This window comes from Pleurodeles waltl, chromosome 9 (genome assembly GCF_031143425.1).
Source record: "Pleurodeles waltl isolate 20211129_DDA chromosome 9, aPleWal1.hap1.20221129, whole genome shotgun sequence".
NCBI lineage: Eukaryota > Metazoa > Chordata > Amphibia > Caudata > Salamandridae > Pleurodeles > Pleurodeles waltl.
Window position 1 is genome coordinate 341160708 of NC_090448.1, and position 18371 is coordinate 341179078.

General features: G+C 43.6%; 1 protein-coding gene across 2 annotated transcripts in view; it reads right to left on the bottom strand.

Moving 5' to 3' along the window:
* Positions 1–404: 404 nt before the first annotated feature.
* RINL (Ras and Rab interactor like) overlaps positions 405–18371 on the bottom strand; it is a 62176-nt gene continuing 44209 nt past the window's right edge. For both annotated transcript variants that reach the window (XM_069206899.1, XM_069206898.1), the window contains 4 exons: positions 16848–17162; positions 15677–15805; positions 15311–15474; positions 405–5141 (listed from right to left, as the gene is read on the bottom strand). In XM_069206899.1, the coding sequence (XP_069063000.1) occupies positions 4869–5141; positions 15311–15474; positions 15677–15805; positions 16848–17162 (881 nt within the window). In that variant the 3' untranslated portion in view covers positions 405–4868. The remainder of the gene's footprint in view (positions 5142–15310; positions 15475–15676; positions 15806–16847; positions 17163–18371) is intronic.

The window sequence follows — 18371 nt, forward strand, 5'->3', positions numbered from 1 at the left end:
AGCGGATGACACAATCAGTGCTGCAGGCCCACAAGTAGCATTTTTGTTTTTACAGGTCCTAGGGACAGGTAGTGCCAATTTACTGGGGATTTACAAGTAAATTAAAAATGTCAATTGGGTTTAAGCCAATTCTACCATGGTTTATGGAGAGAGCACCAGCACTATTGCAATGGTTACCAGTTGTAAAGTGAGCAGAGTCCTAAAGACAACAAAAATGAAGTTAGCAAAACAAGAGCTTTGAAGGCAAAAAGGTTAAGGTGAAAACCATGCTACGGATGCCAAGTCTAACTGTAAGAGACTCACAGATTTCCTTCCCCTTGCAGTTTGAAGAAATATGAAGAAATTATAAATGAACTGTACATAAATACAAAGAAATTCAGGAAGAGCCAAGGTAAAAAGTCAGACATTTATTCCAGATTTACAACTTTTAGGGAATTCACAGAGAACCCAAGGAGTGGTTCAATAAATATAGTTTTGTCATAGAATTCATTGAATACTTACATTTTTACAATGTCTGCATGCATAAATTCCGCGTGGTGGATAATTTTCAATGTGTACATGAAGCGCAAATGTGCATTAATATATGTTCATTAATTAGCTTAATTATGGCTAATAATTTAGTTAATCTGAGAGTTCTGCATTGGCTCAGTTGCTTATTGACACATTTGTGCCTTGCCAAAATATACTATACGGTTTGTGTATATGTAAATGTTCTTCTTTTTCCCTTGTAAAGATATTATTTGCACTGTCTATGCACTTTATTTAAGAGCATTTTGTCTCCCATTTGGTACCCTGAAAAAGCAATTGTTCCCATTTTGTACCCTGAAAAAACACGTATTCCTACTTTAGGAATAGTCACGTTTGTGTTTTTCTGAAGAAGGAAATAGCTCCAAGAATTATGTAAATACCCACAAATTACAAATGTGTTGTTTTGTCTCCTACTATAGTATGCCCCACCCTGCAACACTATTAAAATCCTGCCTTTATCCACAAACTTGAAAATACTAGTAATCCATCATGTTGGCAGAGTGTGTACTTTTCTATGTACCCCTTTGCAAGCTAAAATATCACCAATCCCGTTTCTATGAATCAGGATGTGGAATTTACATTTGCAACTTGCTTTCTTTGCACCCATACTTTTAGACTTGCGTACACAAACTGATTTGTAAATAGACCCGTCTAAATTTGTGTCAAGGGTTTTCCCGATCATATTCTTCTCTTAGAAGTAGGCCCAAAATACAACATCTACCAACTTTCAAAACTTGCTCTGAAATATGGATACTTTTTTTAAGGATCATCCAGCCGTTATTCAGCTCCATTTTCTCAAGTGTTGTATGTGTATTTGTGATTGTAATATTAACAATGCCAATAAAAAATAAATATTTTGAAAAGCGTTGGTTACTATTGTTACACGCAATCAATTCAAGATCTGGTAATGTTGTTGGATATAAATTGGCCACCTTAGCTATTCTGTGCAAAGAAACTTCACTGTTTATCCAACCGTTGCAAAATAGCATGGATGAATGTGAAATTTTGCAACAATAAGGTTAATAGAAAGTTTCACTACTGCCTGACAAATAGCATCAACCAAGTTCAACCATCCACCATGGAAGCAGTTTAGTTCCTTTGGCATAACAGTACAAACGTTCTGTTATTATCCGTTAACTAAATAAACAATACAGACTGCATGTTATTTACATGCCGCAAGTTAAATTGTAATTGCATTCATATAGCGCTTACTACCCCTGATAAGGTGTTGAAGTGCTTTTCACTGGGCAGCACGCTGCTCCAGAACCCAAGGTTAGTGGTTACTCTACAGCAATTGGTTATTGTTAGTTGTTGTAATTAGCCTTGTGTGCTCAGTAAATCATTCCATGCATTAATTCCACTTTCTTTATGATTACATTAATATGAGTTGGCTGTGATTATCAGTAGGGGTCTATTTGAGCTCATGCACAGGGTTGATGGGGTTCATAGATGCATTTGGAGAGATTAAGTATTGTTATGATGCAGGGGTATGACTTTCATCGTTGTGATTTTTCATACTGTATGAGCTGTAGATACGTTTCAGAAATACAGTCATACAGATTAAGGCAAATTAGTGGCATTTCTCCATTATAGGCTTGGTTGTTGGAGATTAGTACTGATATCTGTGATTTACTTGCTGTTTCTGTTTTTTACCCAACTGGTGAATGAATAGTTCAAAACATCTGAGGACTTTCACAGGTCAACATAAAAGTAAGGAGCAGAGAATCTGTACAGTGGCTAGAGACTACAGTGAGCCTTGGCAAAATATTCAAACCAATCCTGCTCTGCAGGAGACTGTGCAGGGCCAGGGGAGCATTGTTGGGCCACTGCAGTCCCTATTTCTCTGAAAGCAGCCAGAGCCTGCTGGGTAAATGCCGGAGTAGTAGAACTGTATGTCCAGTTCTGATTCTGTACATTTAGCTTACAGTCTGGTACAAATATGCTATACTATTAGACAGCAGCCAGGTATAAAATAGAATTGATGTACTGACTCGCTAAGAACTGGGCTCATAGCAGAAAAACGTTACTATTCATCTGTCAGCAAAGTAAATAACAAAAACTGTATTGTTTACCTGATAAGGAATAAATGTTAAAGAATTTTTTAGATTTTTGCATTGGTGCTGGTCAAATAGTGTATGATCTCTGTTATTGCGCCAGAGGCAGGGTAAATAGTGACATTTCTTTGCTAGCTGCATTACATCCAGCTAAATTGTAAATAATCACTGATAATTAAATAGCGGTGACGTAAACACTGAAGAGTCTTTGCTATTTGCACGCCCACTGGCCAAGAATTGCATAATCTCTGCTGTCTAGACAGCAGTCCAGTAAACAGTGACGTTCTTTGCTATTTGCACAGCCGTCGGTCATACAGTGCATTACCTCCATCTAGCAGTGTCTGAGTAAACCATGAGATTTCTTTGCTATTTGCATGGTCCTCAATGAAACAGTGCATAAAATCTCCTATTTAACCAGTGGCTATCTAAATAGTGAAGCTGTTTTGCAATATGTAATCGCAGACTGACAAATAGTGCATAGTCTTTACTATTTAGCAAGCGGCTGTGTAAATAGCAAAGAAAGTTTACTATTTATCCAGTGGCCAGCTAAATAGCTGATACCTCTATTTAATCCAAAGAACACATTTTGGGGAAAATTAAACAAGAAGGTACTGACATATTTGCACACCTTACAATTTCAGGGGATTGGGTTTCTTTCAAATAATTTCAACCCAGGAAAGAAACAATATGTTAGGAATTTCAACGAATAATGAGGCGCAAAGGAGGCATTTGAACACTGAATAAGAAAACTCATGGCTTTTAAAACAAACAGAATGAGAACCATGATAGGGAAAATAAACATCAGAAACTGTATTTTAAAAAACTGTATTTAACAGACATGAGATTACCCAGATGAGAGGTGTAGTCAAGAATTAACCACCAAATAGTATTTTACTAAATCATTTTTTGCTGCCAAAGACAACCTGCTCCAAATCTTCATCTGCTTTTAACAGCTGAGAAAACAAAATAGGAGTTATCCACACAGGGAGGAAGGAGTGGGGGCCTCGAAGTTTGGCAAGCTATCCACCTCCAGGCTTTTACGCTTAGGTTTGTGGCTCGGTTCATCTCCCCCCTGACCACACAAGGGACGACTCATTTCACCAAATTGTATTTCTGGCCTAAAACCAATCAGGGTGGAGGGATGTGATCCATTCCTCATCGTTCTTTCTTTACATCTCAACACGTTTTATGCGTAAATGGGTAGCTTATAGCAAGCTTATTATTACTCACCTTCTGAGCTGTTAAACTAAAATGCATAATGATTATATCAGGTGAAAATTGTGCCCTTGCTAAACACTTTCAGGGCTGGTTCAAAGAGATGGCTGAAGAAGGGTCTATCTCATTTAGTAGCAAATTGATTGCTCTACTTTATTAAAATGATCAGCCGGAGAAGCTGGCAATTTGTTCATTTGTACTGTAACGTATTGTGACCTGAGGAGGCCACAAGGTGCTCCTATTAAAATTGGATTTCTGGCACCCATCCTGAGCGTATGGTTGGTAGGGTGTGGGTTGAGGTTTGGTCTATATAAAGGTACTGGCTTAGGCGGGTGAGGTTTAAAGATGTGTTTCAAGCTGGTAGCCTGACAATAAAACTATTTTCTAGATGTTTGGTCTTAAATAAGATATTTATTAGAGATAAGAACATGTATTTATTTTTCTTAATGCTGAATACTCTTGTGAGTTAAAGCAGTTGTGTTCTCATTTTATGGTTGTCTGCTGCTTGCCTGTCAACTAGCCTTGGAAGTCAGCCAACAGTATCAGGCATGCCAGGAGTTTTAGGCTCTTACTTACAACGCAAAAGGTGAAACTGCAAGCCTGGTGTGGTTGGTTGAAAGCACTTTATGGCATATGTTCAATTAACTGCCCAGTGTTATATCTTGTAGCACCACTATCTGCTGATGAGTAAGGCTAACTGCTAATGATAATCTTGCCATCTGCTAGTAAAGTTGTTTGCTGTTGCTACAGCAGGTGATTCATTGAACAAGTGTCTGCTGAAGGCTCAGCCGTCTACTGCTGGTTACTCATCTTGCGCCATCTGATGATGCTACAGTTAATCAACAGTGGTAAATTCTTCTTCTGGTGATAAAGCTCACAGTTAATGGGACAGCCCAATCTAACGTTACAGGTACCAAGATGTTGATGCGTTGTACTGCTTTGATTATAGATGGGGGAGCTGTGTCTGAAACCGGTTGTTCATAGTTGGTGGTGCAGTCAATTTTTGAATGGTTCTTTTGGACACCATGAGGTGGGCATCCTCATCTTTTTTCTTTGGTCTAGCTGAAGGAATCATGGTAATGCTCCAGTCTTTTGTTTAAAGACAAACACTATGGAGCTGGCTCCAGCCTTCAGGAGCTCGGCCTTCACCTGCTGTGGAAAGCTGTCATTCTCAAGCTGCTGTATCTCGTTGTTCTCTATGAGGAAGAGTCCATAGTCTTCTTTGTCCTGGATCTGGAACTTCTGTCGGCATACCGCACAAACAGATGCTGTGGTCATATCAGAAGGCACCGTCAGGACCTTCTGATTGTTGAAGGGCTCTCGCAAAGAAACATACAGCAAGTCCTGATAGGAAAAAGTAGAGAAATGGATGACAAGAAAGAAAAGAGAAGAAAACATGAGATGTAGCGCTTGTAATAAGGAAATTACACATGTAGTAAACTGCAATAATATTACTGTGAATCTGTTAGACACATAACGGTATGTTTCAAGGAGTGGTCAGAAGGTGGATGAGAGGTTATTGAAAAGGTCTAGTGGATGACATGAGTGACAGGGAACACTCATTGCCCACGACCCCTGCCGTATAAATGTCTATGCACCAAACACAGATGATGGGACTTTCCTGAGGACAGTAATCAAAGCATCAGAGATTACTTATATGTCTGAGATTATACTGACTAGGGACCTCAATTGAACTTTGCATGGGAACCTTGACAGAAGTCCCCCAAAAGTAAACACCAAACCTCGATTTCTGGCCTCAGTCCACCAGACTCTACTCAGCCTGGGCCTCCTGGATATATGGCGCCACCGACATCCCAACACTGGTACATACTCATGCTACACCCTAACCACTAATACTTTTAGTCGCTTTGACTATTTTCTCCTTCAAGGAACGGCTGCACACTGTGTCCAACATGTTCAGTATCTGGCCCGCTACATTACAGATCATTCACCACTTTTACTAACTTATGCCCTCTGTAAGCAACCACCCAAAATAGCACTGTGGAGACTAGACATAGAATCCCTCACAGACACAGTATTTAAAAATACGCTGGACACAGCCTTGCCCCAATACTTTGATGAAAACTGGACAACAGTGAGTACCTGAGCTGTAGAATGGGACGCCCTGAAGGGGGTTGTAAGGGGTGGTGTCTCTTCACTAGGGTTGGGGCGCATTGTACCCTAGAATGTGATATGACCAAACGGGAGGCTGAATTAGAACTGCCTACTGAACCATCTGTGAGAGTGGCCTGGGATAGAAAAAAGCATGTAGTCTGTGACATTTGGGGCCATTTGGAAAAATACTCAAAGTACAGAGCCAGGTGCTGATGGTAAACTGAGGGGTGCAAAGAAGGCAGATTGTTGGCCAGGCTACTTTTTTCAGAGAATGCTTCCCAAACCCCCCGCAATTCAAGATCAGAATGGACATGTGGTATACACACAATAGGCCATTACTGAAGCACTCGCCACTCATATGCGTTGAGTGTGTGAACAACCCCATTTGCCGGGCAGCCTGGAAGATCTGTCCATTTACCTGAATCAACTTTCATTGCCCTCCCTGTCCACACCTGAACAGGAACAGCTGGGTGCTAGAATTGATAAACAGAAACTCCTTGAGGCACTGAAGTCTATGAAACCAGCAAAAGTAGCAGGAGGGGAATGACTTCCAGTTGAATTTTTATAAGACCTTACCTTCTATTTTACTTGAGAAACTAGTTGCGATATACACGGAAGCATACTCTAAGCGGGAGCTACCTCGAACAATGTGTGACACCCTCATCTCATTAATACTAAAGCCAGGCAAGGATCAACTGGAACCCGGGTCTTATAGACCCATCTCAATGCTTGACGTGGACTATAAACTTCTTAGTCACGTGTTGGCCGCGTGCCTCCTCCCCTATCTTCCCCGCTTGGTCCAAGAAGACCACTTGGGATACATTCCCAGATGTAATACCCTGCATAACATATGACTTCTGGCCCATGTGATGTACGCCCCTCAGGTTCAGGAGGGATACTATGCCCTGGCCTTCCTGGATTTGGAGCAGGCATTTGACTCCCTCAACTGAGAGTACATCTGGAGTGTACTGGAGAGGGTATGCTTAAGCTTCTCCTATATTAATTGGGTAAAATTGCTCTACATGCAACCCCGTGCCCGCATCTGGCTGGGACGCTATATTTCTGACGAATTATATTTACACCGAGGCACTAGGCAGAAATGTCCTGTGTCCCCTCTTTTCTGCACCATAGCGATCGAACCGCTGGCCTGTAGACTCTGACAGATCCTCCCGGGATGGGGTATCACAGTACACAATATGGAACATATAGGCCCTCATTATAACCCTGGCGGTCGGTGTTAAAGCGGCGTTAATACCGCCAACAGGCAGGCGGTAAACAAAATGGGATTTTGTCCTAGGCGGTAACCGTCATCAAAGACCGCCACTTTAACACACCGACCGCCAGTGTGGTACGGCCGCTGGGCTGGAGACTTCGGTCTCCAGCCCGGTGGCCGTCACAATCCCACCCTCAGGATTACAACCCTGCCTACCGCCATGGTTTTCGTGCCAAACTTACCACCCCGAAAACCATGGTGGTAGGCACTATCAGCGCCAAGGAATCCCTTCCCTGGCACTGATACGGGTCTCCCCCATCCCCCCTCCCCCCCAGAGTCTTCCCCAACCCTCCCCCTCCCTCTCCTGCCCCCGCACATATACACACCCACCCATATACAGACATGCACACATACATACCCACCCATGCATGCACACATGCATACCAACACACTGCAACACACACCAACATACCTTGTCATACACATGCATTCACAACACACAACACTCACAATCACTCATTTACGCATGCATTCAATGCGAGCCTCACCCACATGCACGCATTCCAAAACATAAACACACACCCCCCCCCACATACACACAGCACCCTACACCCCCCTCTCCTGTCGGAGAACCCGACTTACCCGCTTGCAGGGGGTCCTCTGGCTCGAGACGGTCCGCAGCGCTGCTGTCAGCAGCAGCATCTGCCAGCAAAACACACCCAGGCCATAAGGTTTTGTCATGATACGGTCGGCGGTGTTTTGCTGGCGTGGCGGTGATGCTGACAGCAGCGCCGCCTTTCTGCCATCCAGCACCATGACCGTCGGCCGTGTTCCGCCAGCATTCTGCCGGTATACCGTCAGCGGTCATGATACGCGTGGATGGCTGGTAGCTACGGCGGCGGTATGTTGGCGGCCGTCACCGTGGTGGTAGGCAGTAGTTACCGCCAATGTTGTAATGAGGGCCATAGTCTCTTTATACGCAGACGATGCATTGATTTATCAGAGACGGTCTAACATATCGGCCCCAATCCTTCTAAACATTCTGCAAGAATATTGGGAGTTCTCGGGTCTCCGGATCAACACCTCCAAATCGGTCTTGTTTCCTCTTGGGTATCTGGTGGGCCTAGCACCCGCACAGCCTCCCCTATCCGTACTGCCCTGGAAACTGGATGCAGTACCGTACCTGGGCATACGTATAGCCCATCAGAAAGGAGAATGTTATAACCTTAACATGGGAGGGGTTCTACAGGGTCTAAAATCCTCTAAACAATTCTGGAGCACCCTGTCCCTGTTGCAGATGGGGAGAATTGCATTTTTGAAAATGGTGGTGCTGCCTCGTTGTTTATATGTAATGCAGGCCTCCTTCCACGAGATCCCACAGGTGGTATTTAGAGAGTTGGAAGAGTTGACAGTGGATCTCCTATGGCAAGGAAAGAGATGCAGGGTGACTCTGTCCACCTTCCAGTGAGAGTGGGACACAGGGGACCGGAAGTGCCAGATTTTGAAATGTATTATATGGCCGCGCACCTCCAGCATGCAATCCACTGATTGGATGAGGAACATAACTGGGAACAACCAATGCTGATGGGTTCCCATTACAGAGTCCTCTGGGGGAACTCCTCATGCAGAGTAGTAGAATACCCACACATACCCTCAGGTCATCCATCTTGTGGGAAGGATATAGGAGCAAGCAATCAGAAGGATGCTTAAGAGAACGGCTCACGCCCCGGAAATGGACATTTGGCTCCTGTCTCCTTTTGCCCAGATAGCACAAATAATGTTAGTGGCCCGTTGGCAAGAAGGGGGTGCATTATGCTATTTGATCTTTACCTGAACGGTAGGTTTGTCACCTGGCAGGAAACACAGTCAATGTTTCAGATATGTGGGGGACAATTCATACAATACGCAAAAATAGCGGTAACTGCTAGGCGGCTCTGGCCCTCGTTCCCGTGGGCTCCACCACAGTCTCATGCATTAGTTTACCCTTCTGGCAATGGCTGGGGGGCACAAACTTATCAGACACCTGCATAGGACACTATGGGCTGATAAATCTACACAGCCACTACCCATAGAAGATACGTGGCAAACCTTTGCGGAAGGGGCCCTAACTTCCTGTGGTTGGAAACTGATAAACACAGTGGTTTGGAAAATAGCGGTGACTGCCCAATTTAAACAGATTCATTACAACTTTATACATATGACCTATCTTTCCCCTAAGTGTCTACAAGGTACATAAGCTTGCAGAACTTAGGATTGTCCTAGATTCTCCGTAGCACCTGCTGATTTTCTCCATGTGACGTAGAGCTGTCCTCTTATAGTTGCTTATTGAACAGAAGTCCTTGCCCAGCTCCACAGTGCCACTGGCTGGGATCTCCCATAAACAACAGAGAAATGTCTCTTGGGTCTCCTCCCTATGAACACACAAAAAAAGCTTAGTAGGCTTTACGCTCTCCTAGGCTTGGTAATGGCAAAAGGCCCTATAGCTAATCATTGGTTGAGGTTACGTGCCCCAACTAGAAAACTTTGGGAGAGCGATATGCTGGAATGGGCAGGGGAAGTGCACATGCAGCGATCGAGAACTGATTATAAGGCCCAGGAGGCCCTTCTGGCAGTTCACAAGACGATGACACGTCTATGTCGCAAGACTGGAATAGTTGAATACCCTCTGGATGGTGACAGGCTGCTTGGCCACTGCCCACAGATCTCTGAAGATGTATTGTTTTAAGCGCTATGACCATTCAGTGACTCTAACAATAGTAATCTTTTTTTTTTTTTGGTGTGTCTCTGCTAAGGTTGTTTACGGGGAGGGAAGGGGATGGTGGAGGGTTTGTTATTGTTGTTTACTATTGAAAGTTAACTAAATGCTTGTGGGTTTGCAATATTCACACAAAGACATATAATTCCTGGGAATTATTGTTACAATTTTATGATAACTGAGAACATTTGATATGATATTGTGTATCCTATCTTGCAGCTTGAAAAATGTAAATAAAAGTTTTTTAAAAATCCATCACTGGAATCAGTGAGGGTTTCTTAATATGATGTTTGATACCAAACATCCCTATCTTCAGTGAAGCCATCATGTAGCTGAGGAACTCATAATGACTAGTGTCCAGTACATGTACTGAAAATGGCTTCACTGGTCACTTGCAATGATTGAGAATCAACAAAACCATAACAGGGGCACAGCTGCTAGTGCAGCTGTGCCCACACATGTAATATAATGCACCCAGCCTTATGGTTGTAAGGCTTGCCAGAGAGGTGACCAACATATATTGCATGCAGAGTTAGGGAACATGGCACACATGCTGTGGGCTGTGTAATGTTTTCATTTTATCTCTGCACCAAGACACGCTGTCTGCAATAGCAGCACTGTGTGCAGTTGGTGAGTGGGTCCTTGAGAGCGGTACAGTCTGTGCTGCAGTCTTCAGGGGCATTCTTTAGTGCCCCATGCCTTAAGTACCAAGGGTACCATTTACTAGGGACTTATAGTGGCAACTAACGGGGTTGCCAATCAGAAGCATGACTGTGCAGTTTTAGGAGAAAGAGATCGGCACAGGGGAACAGTTTAGCAGCTACAGCACAGCTACAGTCAGCACAACTACAGTGGTTGCCACAGTGGCTGGTGGATAGAGATGCACGGGATCTGGGCCCCCCCAGAGTAGGGGTGCCCTTGTTACTTGGTTATTGAGATGGGTTCCCGGCGGGGTACTCACTTCTTGAGGCTCCTAACTTTGATGATGAGATGCTGGAGGGCCATAGCGTTGTGGCTGTGCCATCTGGTGCTCTATGGTCCAGTGATTCCACACTTGCTGGGTGAGCTACTTCATGGAGCGTAGGATGGAACAGTGGCTAGTGGCAGGCATAGAAACTGTGGGGGACTGGTATGCAGAGGGTATGTTATGCACCTCAAACTCACTAGTGGAGGAGAAAGGACTGCTTAGGACTCAGTTCCCCATGTATGAGGCGCTAGAGGTGTCCATGATGAGTCTATGGGCTTTCATAGTCCCAGACCTATGGATTTCAGCAGAACTGCCTGAACTTTGGCCATGGACACAGATTGATCTCATGGCTCTACAAATCAGTGGTGGAAATGACCATGCATAGCCTTCCTCGTAGGCGCAAGTGGTGGGAAGTGGCACTGGGTAGGAGTCTCCAGGACAGGAAGTGGAAAGCATTGGAAAAGGTTCACATGGTTTTGTGAAATACCCATTTCAAATATACACAATTCATTTACATACACATCACCTACCTGTCTCCCCACCAAATAAACATTATGAGGCAGAAGGAACACATGCAGTGCTCAAGATGCTTGCTGGAAGACGCTGGATTCTTACACATGGCTTGGGACTGTCCCCTGGTCAAGCGTTTTTGGCACTTAATGGCCATGATGTGGAGCGCACGCTGAACAGGCAGAACATCGATACATGGAGATTTGCCTGTTGGGTGTTTACCCGTGGAAAAGGTTGCGCAAGGTGGAGGACCGAATTTTGGATTTAGCAATGGTCCTGGCAAAATGGGAAATAGTACTTCACTGGAGGCCACAGGAGGGTGCTCTGCATACTCACCGGCAATCGTCCCTGGAACTGTGGGCCAGAGTGGAGGCCACAGCACTGAGGCATGATGAGAGATGCAAAGTGAACCCGTGACTGGCCTATGGCTGGAGATACTGGAGGCCTTTTTGGCAGAGGAGGAGGATACGCCTCTGGCCTATTACCCCTCGAATGCAAATGATGGGGGGAAGGAGGGGCTCTAGGAGAAAGGGTTCTAGGAGGTGGGGACCTACTACTCCCTCTATAATCGTCCGGGAGGCTGCATTGAGGGCATCCCCCATGTGGGGTCCTGAGGATATTTTCCCACATTGTTTTTGTGGTTCCTCTTCTTTTCCACACGCACCGCAAAACCTTTGGGAAGTTTGCTTCTCAGTATCTGCATACTAGGCTGAACCAGTGTGCATATGGATGACATGACCTGCTGTGAATTGAGTATCGGTTTTTGTGTTTCTTTTTTTTTTTTTTTGGTTCTTATGTTTACATTTGCCACATTGTTGCGGGCCACCCTGCAATGGGGGTGGCCACCAGCAGTACCCCCCTAAAGGCTGGGATCGGAGCATGAATTCCGGACGGGATTGTACAGTGAGACCACCGAAGGGTTGTGCCACGATTTTAGCCTAGTCTTGGAATGGGAATTGTCCTGCGATTATTATATACCACTGATGTGATATATGTGTCTAATGGGACGTGCCTGCCCTGGCATATTCTTTTTATTTCTTTATTTGTTTAGTGAAAAGTCAATAAAAACAATTTTAAAACAATCTGTGCTCTGTTTCGGAGTTTTGCTCATGCGTGGGCTGTTGCATCTGTGGCAGCTTTTTTGCTGGAAGTTATCTCTCATACTGAGCTGCCATATAAAGATGAAGATCTACTGGGCATCTCAGTCATTAAAACATTGAGATTTCATCTGCTCGAAGAGAAACTTTGAACCATCTATTGGATGTCTATAACTGCAAGTATCTCTATTTGAGGACTGGGACATTTGAACCTGTGACTTTTCCTCTCCTCGTGTCAAGCACATTATTTAATAGGTTTAATGTTTTAAACATCTTATTGTAATTTTTCTTGAATCAATGGCTTTTCTGCTGGACGTATATCTTTTCTTCCTTCAACATTGTTAGTTTAAATTTGTTACATATTTATTGCACATTCTCATTTAAATATTTTGAAGTACTTAAGTGTAGATAATTTAGAAGTTTCATAAAATACGTAAAGAATGCAGGGTCTATTTTGACATGGTTCTAATCTACTCAGGAAAGTTTCCAGGGAACCCTTGTCCACTCTTCCAGGGAGAAAACAGATTACGATTAAAGCTGTAGAAAGGTCTTTGTAGATGACAATCGGGATAGTTTGATGCACACCCATCAGTACAGATCCTGTTTGTTGCATGGATTCGAAGCTCAAGTATATTGGTTAGAATGTTTTGAAGTTGTGGGTATTTTTACACTCCCATTAAAAGATCTTGCTTGGGCAAAGCTGCGTGAGCATTACAAAGAAACTGGACAGACATTTTCAGACACAGCTGGACTTATTAAAGAAAAGGGTAACACCTATGTTTCAATGGATCTGTGACCCTACCTTGAGAGAAGGAGGTGCTAATCACTGCACAGAGGTCTGGGGCATGAATACATATGACTTCATTGATCCCAATAACTAAAGGGTTCAAATGGATGGCAGATGTTTTGATTTTAATAGTGTCATCTGCTCAGGCAATTCTTACAGCAAGGTTTGACAGTTTTGGAGCTAGATTTTCCATGTACTGCTTGCAATTCCGTCCTGCTCTACTAATCTTGGCTTTCTGATCAGTAGACAATTTCGTAATCCTCTTTGCTCACAATGTTTACCTCTTCTCTCCTACTAATGCAAGTATGTGCTGGCTAGGCAAAATATCTCTATACAGAGAGGTCAGGAGCTGATGTAGGGAAGCAGAGACTTTGGCAGTGATCAACTGGAAGTTCAAGTTGAAAATTACGTGCAGGTTGTGGATCTCTCACTCAAACAGGGGAGAACAACATTTGTTTTACTTGTACATCAATTAAGTTGTGATCTGACCCGGACAGAGTGTTTTCTAGGTCATGTATTTTGGAGTCAAGGGAGATAATTGCATTCAGTGAATTGCCCACTTTCAGGGTGGGTATTATACATATCTTTTTTAAGTATGGTGTCTCCATATTCTCCTTTAGGTCTGCGGCATGCTTCAGCCTGATATTCTCCAATATGTTGCCATCCAGGATGAGTATGCTCTGACAGTCAGCTTTTGGAAACTGGCAGACATATATGTTGGAACTTTTCGAAGAACGTAACATTTTATAATTCTTTAAATGCATGTTAGTTATAGTGAAGGAGTCATACAGGCATTTAGCACAGCATACTGTTAGATGTCCAACTGACCGAATAGGTGCACCCATAATCATTGTGTGTATGACAGGTCAGAGTTATAGATTGCTCGTACTCTGACACCTCTATGTTTATCTTTTCCATTTTCAAATAAATTTGTGTTCTTTAAAAAAAGTCTGCACTTGGAAGGAATATTGTGTGCCTTGGACTGTATTGAATAAGATTAAATTCAGGGTATTTCGGCCACTTCTGTGCTCGGGTTTGAGTTTCACTGGATTCCTTGTATACATTCTACTCGTTAGGCTGCTTAGTATATGGATGTATTGTGGCCTTGCTAGATCACATCACTCTAGGGATAATTATGGTTAGACCGACTTATGGGTGTAGTGGATATGGCTTATTTGGACGGAGACGCTTGAGTTGAAAGCTGTTGGCTATTCACATGTTGTTGGATTACTTTACCGGAGTATCACTTTCAGTGGGTGTTGTCTACTCTTCGCAAGGTAATATCAGTGACTGAAATGGCACAGCATTAGCAGAGTGATATCAATGTCTGTAGGGGGATGCTAAAGGCTTAATGATGTCTGCGACTAGGAAGCAGGCTCTGTGGAGTGTCATCGCTGATTACTGGGGCACACAGTACAGGGTAGTCTCAGTGACTGTTTTAACAAACTTTTAGCAAAGTGATATCAGTGACTGCTGAGAAAACACTGAGGTCTGAATTTCAGTGATTGATGGGGCTTACCATGCAAAATATTGTCTATAAATGTAAATACGTATTTGGGGCATGTGGGTTACTAACACCACATGGGCATCATTTGTTAGTCATTGTCAAAACAGAATGTGGAAAAACTGGATAGGGGCAAACACTAGACAAGGTGGTGCAGTCACTGTAGGGATACTCTGGATGGGATTCCTGTGTAGACCAATCCACGGGAGGGAAGGGTGGTCAATGTTGAAAAACAGTCTGGACAGGGTGACTTAACTACTGCTGGGCAACACTATGGGTAGAGAGATATTGTCACTGTAGGGTAAACACCCTAAGCAGTGTTGTACTAATCACAGTCGGGGGTACACTCCAAGCAGGCTAGTATGGTTTGGGGCACCTTCTCATTGGGGTGGTGCCACTTTTTGGGCACACTTTGTAAACATCACTGTAGGGAACACATGGAACAGGTAGTATGACTAAGCCTGCATGGGATCTATAAGGGTCACTGCATGTAAACAACATTCTCTTCACTTTATGAAAACGGCAAGACTCAGGGCAAGGGTTTGTCAAGCTACATGTTCCATACCTGGCTTTTATGACTGGATGAGCTACCATGGTGGATTGTCCGACGACGCTGCCATTGGTGAAGGGACCTCTGAGCCTCCAGGCTGATCTGCCTTGTCACTGTAGTGTGTTGAATGTTACCAATGTGGTATAGAGCCCCAAAGACTGTGGTGAGGTAGTATCCGCCTGTAAGAGAAACATGAAACACCCAAGATTAGATTACACCTCATTTGCCAACTCCAAATCCATCTAATCCCCCCACAAAATGTATAGAGTGAGGCCTACTAGAAGCTTGTGGTAAGCACAATGTAAAGCACTGCCATGAATCCCATCATATTCCTGTGCAACATTTCATACCTCAGTATTCTCTGGCTATTTGCTTTCCTACCTTCTCCCTGCAGCTGGGAAGGATCCAGAAGCTCCATCATGTACTCTACATCCAGCTGCAAGAACGTGATATCACATCCAAGGAGCACATAGGTCAGCACAGGCAGGAAATCATCAGCGCCATAGACCTCTGTGTGAAAAAGAAAAAGAAGTGCTCTCCAGCTTAGAGAAAAAATGCTTACAGAATAGTGAACAGAAGATTAGATTAGAGATGCCAATAAGAACCCCGCTTCCTTCAGTCACTGATACCCCAATGGCACCAACCGTAACTAGAGTGAGAATCCTGATGGAAAAGCCCCAGACACGTCTTTGTGTTTGACTTCATTACTGCTGATAAAGAGTTGCACTCTTCAAGTCTCACTGCTCCCTCCTATAGAGTACGTAAACTGCTCCAGGGCAAGCCCAACATTAACAGATTATGAACAAAGAGCTTAGACTATCTAGCAAACATCAAGAACCACCAATCGCCTATAAAGAGTGTTGTTGAGTTGCTCAACACTCCCCAACCACTACAGTTGCAATAAACAGTTTTAAAACATCAAGCTGAATATAAACCTCTCATGGTCACATCAGACATTTTACACTAAAATCAATAAATGAGTGACCTAGGGAAACCCAATTACGGACCCTTCACTGATATAGTTTTGTCTGGTGGGGGAACAGGTAACAAGACCCAATGTATATTTTATGAGAGTGAACGGCAGGAATACTTATTCAAGGGTCCCGAACTTGTCTTTTTATGTATGTATGTTTGTGTTAGTGACAGGTGTTGACTTGCTTTTAGTGGAAATTGGGCATAGTTTGCTGAGAAGGTAAGTTATTCTGTGTGGGTATTTTTGTGTGTGTGAGACTGGATGCATGAGAGTTCAGGAACTGGCATGGAGCTATCATATTTCTTTTCATAGCGAACCCGTTCAGTGAGTCAAAATGGAGTGATTATGTGTCTCTTTCCTATGTCCTATAACAGAGACCAGGGCACTGCATTCCCCCATGAGACCTACAACACTGACCAGAACTGGGTATGTTGTACTTCTTTCCCTTACAGTGTGATAAGAGCTGTTTGTCTTATACTTCATTCTCTATTATAGCTTTATTGATGATCAGAGTTGGTGGTCATACATTTAGTTCCCCAATGTGTCTCATGAAAGTAACCAGCTTGTAGGGTCTGATACCTTTTTTCCCTGGCACTCGATTCATGGCCTCATAGATGAGTTTGCAAACTTTGAGCAGCTGGATGACCTTCTCCTTGGGGGAGTAGTGTGAGTGCATCAACAGTAGCTTCTGGAGGATTTTGTCCATGGCTGCCTCATCAGGCACGGCTGCGGTGACTCCCAACTGTGGCAGGCTCTGAGCCTTCATCTTCTTCTGATTCTCCCGAAGCTTCTTCAGGCTTCCATCCCTAGTGTGAAACTCCAGGAGCTGGGAGTAGATAGCAGCCCTCAGGGGTTTCAGGAGACACTTGGCCAAAGCATTCTCAACGCTTTTGTCTGTCAGGTGAGAGGAGATGGACGGTAAGACACACACCAATCAACACAGGAATTTATTTTTTGTTCTATCTGTTAGGGCAGGGAAGGGAGACCAACTTTTAGGAAACATCTGAAATATTTGAATGGAAAGCAGTACAACACATGTGTGTGAGGTGTTCGTTTTGCCATTTTGGTGTACATTTCATAGCTTAATCATAGATCTGCAGCTAAATCATGCATTTTTCAGCGAAGTTAGCAAAACGCAATTGTCTTATTGCCAAAATGTTTAATTCTCCTTGAGGGCTCAAGCACCAGACCTGGGCTACTCCGAGACTGGATATTTGATTCCAAGCAGGTCAGACTCCTAAAACCAGCTGGTGCTTATCATCTCAAAGCAATTAAATGGCATTGTGTTCTCCACATCCTAAGGCTTTCATGTTATTCATCATCTTACAAGGAAGTGGGCTCCAATGAGGAGTTTCGGTCAATCTAATGACTGCTTGTTTTCCTGACATACAGTAAAGTAGATTCAAATTGCTACCTGACAATGTACACACTAAATCTGGGTTCTCCACTTACGAAGCACTTCTGCAAAATAATTAAAACTGAAAACAAAATCTAAAAGGGGAGGCCAAAAAGAATTTAATTCAAGTTTTTGAACAAAGAATTCTGGTTTGCTTGTGAAGTTACAGAACAGGGACTATCATTGTAACTATAAACGTCCCAACAGAGTCCTGTGCAGTATCCGGTCGTTAAAATACCTACATTGTGTGAAATGTCAAAACGTTGATCACCACTGAATTTGTGTTCTCTTGCAATTTCTGATGCAAGTATGTCCGCTACATCCTATACCGTTGGTATTGGTCTTGGATGGCCCTGAACATGCAACATTTCAAGATAACCACTGGGTATGTAAACAATTGGTATGTAGATTAACTGTATGCACATGTATCCAGTCGCTGCTCGCAGGTGTTGAAGGGCGGTGGCAGGGGGATAGTAATAAAATAAAATAAAATAAAAAATAATAAACTTATCTTGGCTCCCGCGACGCGCACTGCTCCTCTGCTGGCTGGGGGCAGGCACAGGCTCCTAGCCTGCCCTGCAGCCAATCCTGACGCCGCTCAAAGCCTCAGGCAGACTGGGAGCCTGTGCGGCACTTATTTTTGGGGGCCAGCACTAACTTCGACACATCAGACATTTCCCACGACAGGCATATGGAAAAACAAACAA